At 35.8% G+C, this 12848-nt stretch overlaps 1 protein-coding gene across 14 annotated transcripts in view; it reads left to right on the top strand.

Annotated features, from left to right (window-relative positions):
- The window catches only part of COBLL1 (cordon-bleu WH2 repeat protein like 1), an 83207-nt gene extending 73223 nt beyond the window's left edge, over positions 1–9984 (top strand). For all 14 annotated transcript variants that reach the window (XM_083840746.1, XM_083840745.1, XM_083840739.1 and 11 more), the window contains 4 exons: positions 188–270; positions 1031–2655; positions 4223–4405; positions 7447–9984. In XM_083840746.1, the coding sequence (XP_083696872.1) occupies positions 188–270; positions 1031–2655; positions 4223–4405; positions 7447–7533 (1978 nt within the window). In that variant the 3' untranslated portion in view covers positions 7534–9984. The remainder of the gene's footprint in view (positions 1–187; positions 271–1030; positions 2656–4222; positions 4406–7446) is intronic.
- Positions 9985–12848: the final 2864 nt, after the last annotated feature.

The following is a 12848-nucleotide window of genomic DNA, read 5'->3' as shown; positions in this document are numbered from 1 at the left end:
CATAGCAGCATTTCCTCTCATCTAAAATAAATAAATAAACGATTCTGTTGAGTACTCCAATGTTTGGCAGAGTGATTCTATTTTGTCCATCTGTGTTTGGAGAATATTGCCAGTTCTCTTGCATCTTTTCTTCTGTTTACTGAAATGAATGATACCAGCATATTTAATGTATTGTTGTGCTTTGCAGAGAACTACAGACTAAGATAAGCAGTGAGCAAGCTGCATTTGAGAAAGACAGGAAGAAAATTTTGGATCAAAATAAAAATCATGGTGAGTAGTTCCCACTCGTTTTTAATACTTCAAAACAAGTTTGAAGAAAACTCTTCTGTTCCTTTGAAAACAATCATAATACCATCACATTTGAATTGCTATCATCGGATTATTTTCTTTATATTTCCTCTAGCTCTGGTGTATCCTCTTTGAGATGAGGTTACAAAAATTGGCTGCAGGTTCTTTTTATTTTTTATTCCTCCAGCAGTAGTCAAAACTGCACTGTTGTAGGGCAGTGTAGCTGGAGTATTGGTTAGGAGAGGGAAGGAGGTTTTAGTGTTTTCCAATTGTCCCCTTGTACAAATACGCAAGGTAGAGTTAACAAATAACATTTTTAATGTTAAGACCATAGAACAGATGAAAACATAGAACTACAAAGATGGAACTAAATAAAAATCGGATTTAACAATACTGAATAGACTTAGAGCTCAGGTCACTGATACCTGTATAATCAACTGGAAGTTGTTAGCACTTTTAAAATGAATCTAGAATAGATTTTTAAAGGTCATGCATGACAGTATGAACAGAAGCCTGTTAACTTCCTTACTTAGTTACATGTTAAGTAAGGAAGAATACCTGAGTAAGAATACAATTGTTTGGCAATGTCAGTCAAATATAAGTATATCTTTAACCAGCTTTTAGAAGTGTTAAGGAAAATATTAATATTAGTGTTGAGCCAGTACTTGTAGTTAAATGTGTTGGATGTGGGCCGTCATAAGTGGGCATTTGTATTAATTTCCGGAATCTCTATAACTTAAAGATTACAGTGAGACAAAACTCCTTCCAACAAATGAAGATGGGAGAGAACATCAGACAGCAGAAATTAAAGCAGTAGATTTTAGAGAAAATAGCAAGCTTGAAGTTGACAGACTATCAAACTGCCAGGCATCTAAAAATGACATCTTTGTAAGTCAGAGGAATTATACTCAACTGATTCCAGAAAATCAAGATCAGAAAAGAAATCAAACCAGCCTGGACACAGTAAAAACTCAGGATGTTGCAATTCAGACAGGTCCATCAGTTAGCGATTTGGGAAGGACTACACAAAAAGAAACGATGGTTCTTCAAGATTGTGAATCATCCTCATTCAGAGGAACGGTCCCTCAACAAAATACAGGTACAAACAGACCCCTTCTTCGAGTGATGCAAGGAATACAAACAGATGAAGAACTTGTAACAGAACAAAATCTTCAGAGACAAGATGTTACACATGAAAAAGTAATTCCCTTTAAAGATGAAATTCACATTTGTACAAATGGCAGTAATGTTGCTTCACCAGAAACAGTTGCAAAAACTCCAGATGGCTCTCCCATAAAAGGTTACCCTCTTTATAGACAGGACATGAAACCTAAACCTAAACCTGCTAATGAAATTACGAGAGATTACATACCAAAAATTGGAATGACCACTTATAAAATAGTGCCTCCAAAATCCTTAGAAATAATGAAGAGCTGGGAGTCGGAAGTTGCATCAGATTGTAATGATCAAGAGGTATCTACTTCTGACAACTCTCCAAAGCATGAAGATCCCAAAGAATACACAATGCAAGCTGAAATTCCTAATTTTCCAAAAAGCGTGGGTCATTTACAGGCTTGTTCACAAAATAAACCTGCAGCAGCAAATGATCTGCTGCACAGAGTGAACAGCATGTCTGAACATGGGGTGACATCTGGAGCCAAGATTGCTACTGAGAGCAATCAAACAGAAACAGAGCCTTCCAAGCAGTGTATTCCACTGATGCTCAACGTGGATAATACAAATGCTTCTTCCGAGACTCAGGACAAGTCAAATGCATTAAGTCCTACAGCAAAGCCTAATTCTTTTTTTCTTCAGATGCAACGAAGAGTTTCAAGTCATTATGTGACATCAGCAATTGCCAGAAGTACTGTTAGTGCTCCTAATTCCATTCCAAATGAAGTTAAAAATACAGAGATTGAAAAAAGAATCTCATCACCTGATGAAACTTCTTTTTCTTTACATAAAACAAGTAGTTCCTCTCCTCCAGCAGATGAAGAAAAAGTTGATGATGGGAAAAAAATTGAATCCTCCACTTCTCCTGTTAAAAGCAATAAACAGTCAAGTTTTCCCCCCTGCCAGCCAGCACCGTTGAACCTAAGAACTCTAAGAACTTTTGCAGTTCCCAAGCCATACTCCAGTTCGAGGCCATCCCCTTTTGCTCTTGCTGTATCATCAGCAGTCAAAAGGTCACAGTCATTCAACAAGACACGTACAATCACTAGCCAGGCACCTAGGGAGGAATTTCCTGTTGAACTCTCACCTGCCACTTCTGCAGCTGAATTCTCCTCAGCTACCTCCCTGCCTCAAGTGAAAAACCCTTCCTTACACAGCATAACCGGAGGGTCACAAAATAATCTAATGGATAAGGTAAACTTTATTTCTAATATGTATTGATTGGTGAATTTCTGCAATGTCATTTACAGCAGAGCAGAGACTTATTCTGCCTAATCACTGAACTACTTGCTTATCAGAAAGTTCTGTATTGATACAGTGTAAACATCTTGTGGTACGTAGGAGTAGCACAGCATCATAATGAAATATAAGGAAGAAGGAATGCTAAAGTGAAAGCAGTCTCATTCAGAATAGTGGAAATAATTATTTCTTGCCATAATTAGCGCCCCTCGTACTTTGAAGAACAGTAAATTAAACAGAATCACTTATACTGTGTATACCTGTTTTTATGTTCAGAGCACTTAGGATGTGTTCCTTATGGTTCTGCATGTTGGTTTCTTTAATTTTGGGTAGCATGAGTTTTGCTTCTAGTGATCATGTCAGAAACATACTTGAACCAAGGGTGTAAAATTTTGCTGACATAACTACTTACCTTAAGTAAGAAACTTTAACAAAAATAAAAATAAAAATCAGCTAATGTATTAATCAGCAATATATTAATGTTGCGAGTGCATAGATGGAAATATGGCATCATTCAGAGAACTGTTTTAAGCTGTTCTGGCAAAGGTACTTTCTGTCTTCTATAAGTTCCATCTGCACAATGGCAGCTTGATGTATCCACAAATCCTGAGATGTGTACATGAGCCTAAAGACTGCTGGCTGCCTTGCATGTTCTGTACAAATCTGCAGTATTATAGGATTCTGGGCTTAGCAGGCAAGAGACTGTACTGTTCCAGCCTTCCTGTTTTTATAACCATTCTTTGGGTATGGAAGTTAGATGCTAATCTCTGCTCAGTAGCTTCAAAATACAGCAGTGCTTGCCACTATCTATGCTTTTGGTTCAAAATGCATTCTTGAACTTCTCAGGATAGCTTCTGGATAAGGATTATACATGTTAAATTTAGATTCTCAGAGGAAACCATTAGTAAAATAAATGGTCATTCTAGCATATGTGATGGTGATGAATGGTTTTATATGGAAATACTTTGGAAGTGATCTTTGTTAGATACTTCAATGCTTAAAGAATATTTAAATATGCTACAATGTGTTGTCTAATGTGCCTAAATTTGAGGTGCTGACATTTTGGAGTAATAGCCTGTCAAGTCATCAGGGAAATAAAACAAAGCAAAACAAAAACAGATCTCAACGAGTTGTAATGCTCAAGTATCATCTAGTTTAGTTGAGATAGAAATTCAGATGATAAAATCGTAGTGTTTTTCCTTCTTTTCCTTTTAGAATATATTATTTCCATATCTTATCACTTTGTGGAGTCTCAAACTCTCTGATCTTGAAGGAATTTCTTCACCATTTTAATAAGCCAAAATAAATTTATGAAGCTTAGAACTTTTTTGTTGCTGATAAATTGAAGATTAGTTTCCAAAAGCTATAGTGGAAACGTGGCTGCTTTCTGAAATCTTGAACAAAGCAAACGCTGCAATGGTGGCCCAGTTTGAGATGCAGCCTCTTGCGAGTTGACTTAGTTGTGACTTATTAATGTTAAAGGTCTTTGTTATGTTTTTCCTCTCGCTTCCTCTCTTTACAGAGAAGCAGCAATGTGAATAGTGAGCAAAAGGGTCAGGCACAGTCAGGTGCTTCAACTGACCACCCACCTCCTGTCACTACGAGACAAACTGCGATGACAGTCCAGTGCTCTGACCCAGAACAGATCCACCAGAGCTTGCTGGCTGCAATCCGCTCTGGAGAAGCTGCTGCCAAACTGAAAAGGGTGAGTTTTCATCACTGCATCCATAACAATGAACTCATGGTGTTTCCTTCAAAATTACCATATTAATGTCTGACACTAAAAGCAGTTAGCTTTGGCATGAAGTGCTGTGAGAAGGTCTCTTAACAGTGGGAAGGGAGGTGGGGAGGAGAGTTCAGCTTTGCAGAATAAATTGGTGTATGCGCACACAAAGCTTTATGTGCCCATACTTTCAAAAAGTGCAAATGCAATCGGAAATCTTCCTGAAATTAATTAGATATCTTTAAGTTGTCAATTACTGTCTCTTTCAAAACCTCAGGAATGTATTAAATTATTTGTGTTCGTATGTTCTGAAGTAGTGTGGTTTCGGATGCATGCTAAGCAGCTTCATCCTAGACCTGAATTAGCTGCAATCCTTTGCAAGCAGATAAATGTAAGTTGTGAAGATTTGATTTTTCTAGGTATTAAACTCTATTAGGTCCCTAATTCTTCAAGCCTCCTGCTGCTGTTTGGTATTGGTAGTAAGATATTTCTCAATGTTTTGTTAACAGTCCTAGTAAGTCTGTCTTCCCTCACTCCCTCAGGTAAAAAGTGCTACTTAATTTTTCTTTTCTGTCTCTTAAAATGCACCTGTACTTCTTTCACTGGGTAAAATATCACAGGCTTTAAAAATCTGTTGTTTTAAATTTGTAACCAGACAATTTAATGATAGTCTCACAAAAAGCTTTCTTGATGTAAAAGCTTTCTTGATGTAGCATTAATATTTGGCATTCTGTACTGAAGAATAATTTCTCATTGTAGAAAGTTAAGAAACTAATGAGGTTTATTTCCTCTTCCTTTTTGCACTTTAAACTTGAATAAAAGCAAATGATGTGTGGTGGGTGGCTGTGAGCGCTTTTTTGTTTGTTTTTAATGGAAATTTTTTACTCTCTAGGATCAAAATTTCTCAGTTGCTGGTCAAATATTAGAATAGTCTGCTTCAAATATGTGAGGTTTTATTTCAGTTTAGCACTGCAACAGCCTGTCTGAGGTCTGTAGGCCTCCGCACTGCAACAGCCTGTCTGAGGTCTGTAGGCCTCCTATTATTTCTACTCTGGATAGGAAGATTCATTTTCCCAGAAAGGGTATAACCATGCTTAACTAGTTGTTGCCTTCAGCCAGTAAGAGCAGTACATAAGGCACTGTAGTATTGCTTCTATTTGCCACTAACTAAAGCCATTTTAAAAACAGGCTAAGATTAAGCAAATACATTGTTCAGAGTCACTTTGATGTTAACTTGATCTGTACTACCTGAGTTTGTCTTGTTTGTTTCTTGCTTGTTTGCTTGCATATATATGCATGTATTTTTACTAAGGTGTTTTTTCCAATGCACAATTGTGAATAATACTGAATATTTTGCATAGTGTGTGAAATTTGTTTTATGATTCTGTGGGAAATACCTGTAGGTATTGGCTACTGACACAGTAGCTTGCAAGTGTTTTTAAAAAATAAAATTCATAAAGTGTGTTTCAGAATTCAAGAAGTCTATAGCTACTTGACAAACCACAGACAAAACTTATGTGGTTATTTATCATTTTCTAATAAAGATGATGACCCGTATAGTCTTACCAGTCAAGGTACAAGAATGGTACTGTGAAGAAGAGAGAGATGATGACTCAAATCCTTTTTTTTCCCCCTTCCCTTGCTCACTCTGCTGTGGGCGGGAGGTGTTCTTCCTCAGTATATTATCTGTAGAGGCTGGGGGTGAGGAGGGGCTTTTTTTAAGGAAAAGTGATTTGAAAGTGATCACTTTTTTTAAGGAAAAGTGTTAGAAGATTCCGTAAGCATGAGGAAAAGCATTTCTGCAATGTTGAAACCTGAAACAGGCTTCAACATCCACTCCACACTCCTCCTAAAATGCAATGAAGAATCTGCTGAAATTCTGCCAAACAAAATTGTACACACAGTGCTCTTTTCACTCTTAACCAGAGTGCATGTGCTGTGGTACAGGTGTGTCTGACTGCAGAAAGAGAATTTTTTTGGCCTATGGCAAATTTAATAACAACATTCCCATTTTGTGTTTAACATGGAGAACTTGGCTGTACTAGGACAAATAGAGATGTGAAACATTTTGCATCAGTAAGTTTGCACCCAAAAGTGATTTCCAGTATTGAAAGGGCTTTTTGCATGCATTCACCTCAGCTTCCACTATCGTGCTGCTCTCAGTAAAAGGGGTAATAATATAATCCACTGGAATTGTGAAAGGGGGTTGTCAGGTGCCTGCTTCTCAATTCACCTCTCACTGTACTCTCTGTTTCTTAGGGTCTCTGAGGGAATCATTCAAAAAATAAAATGCTGGCACCAATAGCCAAATCCTTTATTTTTTTCTCTGTTTTACTTAATAAGTTGTCAGTATGCAATGCCAAGATCTGTGGCCTTTTGTGTTGCTGGCCTTTTCTGTTGAATAGAGCCCTCAGTAATTACTAACCTAAAATGGGTCAAATGAGGTTTCTTTTTAACCATTTTCTCTTAAGAATATTTTAATTTTGTTTAGTAAGCTATGTGCCATGGTATGCAGCTCCCATGGCTCCCTTTAACTCCAACTGGAGTAACTGGTTTATGTAGCTCCCCTGAAAATTAGGTCTTTGCTATCTATCCTAAAAATTATAGTTTGCTCCTGATACAAGAGCATGGCATAAATGAATGTCAGATTTTGTTAGGAATCAGTTCTATTCAATATTTATTTTTAAAATGTTCATTTTGAGTGGTAGTTTTTTCATGTATTCCTTTTCAGCCAAGTCCAGAGATGGACTAAAAATTCGATATGTTTTGAACAGATATTCACTGAATTTCTTGATAGAAATGTATGCAATTACTTAAAAACATTTTATTCTACTTCTGTAGCATATATGTGCTTTTTTCAGAAATTATGTAGGAGATCTGTCATTGGGATAAGAAAAACACTAACTGAAATAACAATATATTTTTTTTTATATAAATAATGCTATGAAACGTACTACAGTCAAATGTATTTAAAAACTTAGGTTAATATTCTTTTTCCCTTTTTCTTTTCCCCCTGCCTATAGGTTGGTCCTCCATCAAACACTATAGCGGTCAACGGAAGAGCCAAGCTTACTTATTTGTATTCCACAGAAGCAAAAGCTAATCACTAGTTATTATACCAAATATTTTGCACTTTACTACTGCTTCATAGGCCAGCTTAATACTAACTATAAATTTTTGAAAGTGTAAATGCAAGTATATGTTAATATATTTTTGTCAATTGGTATAGGAATTTCACACTGGGTCCTTTAATGCCTTGGAAAAGATTATTAGAATGTGTAAATTATGGTAATAATTTTATCTTTATAAAGCTGACTATGGTAATAATTTTCTCTTTATAAAGCTGATTATGCTGCTAAAAACTTTTAAGAGAAGGTGCAGATGAGCTTTGCTTGTGTTGGAATGAGTGTCAAAAATTGTTGACTTCAGCCTTCAAGACTGAACAATATGTAGCAGTATGCTGAATTTACAGATTTAAAGAAATCTAAGAATTTTAGATAATTAATTTTGAATTGTGTATTACTTTAACAGATTGTAAGAATTTAAATCTACCACATGCTGCCTCCATATTAGTTCATTAAATTAATTTTGTAATTAGTAGAAAATTATATGCAATACTTTTGTTTCTCTTAAAAAAAAAAAAAGTTTTTGTTCCTTGAGCTGATGTAGTTGGGTTAAGTATTTTAATTTTAAATCTCCTTCAATTTTTTCCTGGTAGTATACAAAAAAAAAGAAAAGACAAATTACTGGAAATTTTTGTACTACTTAAATTTTTTCTTAACAGTAACACTACATGACGTTTCTCATCTACTCTTTGAGCAACTGTATATAGTATTTACCTAGCACTCAGATGAACAAAACCTTTTGTGAACTAGATATACTTTTAAATAGACGTCAGCATATAGTCACTTATGGATAAAATGCAAATTCCAGTTTTGATAATTAATGAAGTTTAAAAAAAAATCACTGGAAGTATGACTAAAGAATGAACTGCTTTAGACTTGTTTGTGTAAAATATTTTAATCTTAGAACAGCACAATAATACACTTACAAACCATTCTTGTGTCTCAGAGCCTCTATTTATAGACTAAGCATTAAATACCAAAATGGGAATATATATATATATATATATATAAAGAAAATGCTTCATGTTATATTTTATCTATTTTGCATTTCTTGTCAAGATGATACATTTTGGGGAGAGGGCGGAAATGTGATCACACTCATGATGAAATAGCTAGATTATGGATGTATGCAGCAAGTGCTGGGGTATTTGCCATATTAAAATATTTTCTTGCTATACTTGATTTAAATAAAAACAATTATATTTAGTTTCTATTCTTTAACAATATATTTATTTTGTACTTTAAAGTCATTGTGTAACTCGTTTTCTGAACCTGACCTATATGTGCATTTCAAAGGGTTATTAATGGTTTGCTGCCAGTTTTTTGTGCAATAATCTCAGAGAGGTCTCATTACTTTTCTAGTACAGGCTCAATTATTGGTTGCTAATAAAACTGTTAACTTAATGCTGGAACCCTTCGAAGAACGTTTTAGTAAATAAAATTCATAAAGAGAACTGATGAGCACTTGTTCGCTGCTGTTCTCTCATGTTTTCTCTCTTATAACTTAGTCCCCTGTCAAGGTGTGCTGCCACTGCCTTTTCCTAGTCAAGGGCTGATTATAAGGTGGAACAGGAAACCCACATGGTAGTTCAGAAGATGTGTTTCAGGGTCTGATTGCAAAAGAATGCTTCGTTCTTCACTTGAAAATGGTGAGATAGAAGAGGTAGTTTTTCTTTTTTTTTTTTTTTCCTAACTGGGGCTTGCTTTCTAGATTTTATTATGTCTTGAGTGACAGCCTGGAAAATTGTAACTCACTCTGAGGAATCTACTGTCTGTGTTCGTTGTGCTATTTGAATTCGGTTTTTCAAGCAAAAACATGCTGATCTGTAACTGGCACGGAGGTTGCACTGCAAAGGAGTCTCCTTGTTTATACTTTGGGTGAGAGGGTTACGTTGGCTTTCAAACTTTTGTGTTCTCTGCTGGAGGTGACTAAAAGTTATTTCATACAACTGTAATTTGATCTCCATCTGCAGACTATATAATTTCATTATTTCAATCAAATGTGTGGAGTCTAATTATTCTGGTTTGGGAAAAGATCAAATAACCTTTCTTTGTTGTTGTTTTCTTTGGTTTTGACTACAACACTGTATTGCTGTATATTCCTTAGTCTCGTGTTAAAAGTATATTGGCCTTTGATGTGAACTCCTGAAGGCAAATATAATCTCTAGTACACGAGATTAAAAACAACTTTCTTGAATTTTAAAGTTTCTTGTCTGTGCAACTGAACTTGCTTGATAATTAACTTAAATGACTACACACAACAGTACTGTGAAATTGTTCAATGAGATTTTCTGTTACTAGTTGGCAGTATTGTTTAGCAAAACTTTTTTTCCTCTTTCTTCCAACATATATGTAAAACATTTTAAAATCTTGCTATTACATATCTAGAGACTCATTTCTTCTGTAACATTCTTGTATTAAATTCTACCAGAAAAACTCTTGCTGACAAACTTGTGTTTATTAAATATTCAAACAAGAAAACATCTGCTGAAGCAATAAGGATTTTTTTCTAGCAACTGTAAGTCCAAGTTAGGCAGCAGTAGATTTTTGTTGTGGATGCCTTACTTGCATCTACTTGCAAATACCTTGGTGGTTTTTTGTTTATATCCAAGCATATTTAGTTTGGGGAACCTGTATTAGAGATGCCTTCCAACAGAAGGCAACTATTTATGTCATACTACTTAAAATCCTCCTGCTGCTTTTGAATGGCAGGCAAAATGTTTGGGGAAGAAAACTCAAGACTCTGCAGTAACAGAAATGTCAGTGCAATTGTGTAAACAAAATAACAGACCCCACTGAAAGTGTGCTATGACTTACCATCATGAAGCAGCAGATAGTGGTGTAGCATGGTGGGATCTTGCTCTAATTCTGACTCCAAGGCTTTGTAAGTAAAGGATCTTTCTCAAAGACACGAAAGATTGTATTCTCTATAAAAGATTGTATTCTGATTGAATAACTACAGAACTCTGTAGTTATTAAAGAAGGTATTTTTATTTATTCTGCAGAAGAATAAAATTAAGAATACAGATATACCTGGAAAAGGGAAGTAGTTGTGCTGGGAGAGCTTAATTCATCACAAGATAATATTTGGAAATCATCAGTTGTGACTAGAGGTTTTTGCGACCCAGGCAAGAGCTCTCATACTTGCAGCTGAAAGATGCTAAACCACTGGGTGTCACCATTTTAGGAAGTATATTTAGTAATCAGTGCCTTAATTTTTGCCAGCTACTTGTGGTTTGTGCCCTACCATATTGTAGCACACAACATGAAGATATATAAGAGGAAGGAGGACCATCAGTCATTGAAGTGATGTGGATGTAGACCATGAGGCGTGGAATCACCTGTACTATGCAAAGAATGGGAATACAACATGAGAGCATTGAATGCTTTTAATGTTAAGTTTGTACAGACACTCATATCAGCCAAACCAATATTTCCAGTTGGAGCTGCTTAGAATCATATTCTAATAAACAATTGTGAAGAAGGTTGAAGGAATTCTGCTAAATAGAAATGAAGGAAGCTTTTGAGCGGTAGGGTGTATATTCTTGAACACGTTGCTTGGTCAGAGTGCATGTCAGGTTGTAAACAACTTCAACTAGGCTGAAGAGTAGCTTTAAATGACTAAATTGATGCGTTGGTAGCCAAGCAAATACAGTCTTTTGCAGGAGGGGAAATGTGTCTTAAGTTAATTGTCTGTCAGTGTTAATGGAATGTGAGGCTGAAGTCAAAACTGTGTGTTTGAATCGGAGCTGCCACCTTCACAGCGCATGGTAACTGTTTTTGGGTGCTGCGAATGGTCTGAGGTTCTGAAGCCACAACATTCTGTTCAACTTTGATGCAGACTGGAGAGCTGACCCTGGAACATCACTTGTTATAAATGGGCCTCTTAGGAAATTTGCTTTGATGACAAAGCAAAGCTGTAACAATATCAATGGAAATGCTTCACAGCTTTTAATTGAAAAGGATGCATTTTATGTGGATTATGTTGCGGTCAATTGCAAATTGCAGGTAAGGTGGATTATTTTTTCTTTTATTTTCTCAGTTTTAAGTAGATTCGTGGTAGGGAAAGCATCCTTGCTAAAAGTACATGAAACTTGCAAGTAATGGAATATAACAATTTCTAAAAATACTTAATTTTGTTTTGTCATTCTTGTGACATGGTAACTAACACAGAAACTGCATCAAGAATCTACCACAATGTACTGTACATAAAGTTGTTGCATTATTTTTGTCAGCCATTTCTGCTCATTTACATAAGCACATACCACATTAACATTTTTGTAGGTGTGTATATGTCTTCAAGGAGCAGATTTGAGAGAGCTGTGTACTTTTCTCTCTTTAGCTGTATTGAATCTCATTTACATAACAGTACATCTAGTGTTAATGATGTTAAGGATCCTAGTTAAGGAGTGTTTTTACTTTTTTGTGAGCGGAAGATTTTGAATGAGTTTTGCATGCTTCTTCAGCTCTTTATGACAGGAAGTGCTGCTTATCCCTCTCCCCTTTCGTATTTTGTTTTCTGCGTTGGCTTTATGGTTCTACAAATACTGTACCACTTCTGAATGTCTGGGTACAAGCAAGAAACAAAAAGACTAACTGAAAGCCTGGTAAGTTGCAATCCCTATTTGTGTAACCACCACAGTGATGAATATAATCCTGTGCAGGACAGCCATTGTTCCACACCTGGTAATATTATAACAATGAAAGAAAATCTTACTATAGGGTGAGAGAAGAAACTTGATCTGAAAAAAGAGACCAAAACTATCAGGAAATTTTAACTGCATCTGTTGGTAATTATTTCAGACCAACTGTGCATTTATAATGTAAGGCCTGGAAATAAGCCATGCTATCTCTACCACAAATACATACAACTCCAATGCTGAAAAGAGCCATTCTTTCTTGTTATCAGAGTTGGATTTGGACATAAGTTGTTAATTCCTTTTGTGAACTTCAATTCTGAGGATGGTCCTGTGGTAATAGCATAGGACTATGGCCAGTGTGATTATACACATATGCCAGTGACAGTAACTAGCTCCTAGCTTGATTGCGTAATGAAAGTGTTTTTAGTAGGTCTTTGATATCAGCTGCTGCATGGAAGAACTACTGTCTTCTATTTAAACAAATTATCTGTTTGATGGTTTCCGTTAGTGCATGGACATTCCCAAACAATGCTTAAAACAGGAGTTTGGGGCTATGGTAGGAAGCTAATTCTTAGGTTCCTCCTTAGTCATTTGAATATTTCTCAATGCAACTGATAAAAGAAATGAAAAGACTGATATAAACTTATGTGAGTAAGGGTG

This window comes from Anser anser (genome assembly GCF_964211835.1).
Source record: "Anser anser genome assembly, chromosome: 6".
In the NCBI taxonomy this organism is placed as follows: domain Eukaryota; kingdom Metazoa; phylum Chordata; class Aves; order Anseriformes; family Anatidae; genus Anser; species Anser anser.
The sequence above is the reverse complement of the archived record's forward strand: the minus strand, read 5'-3'. Positions and strand labels throughout refer to the sequence as shown.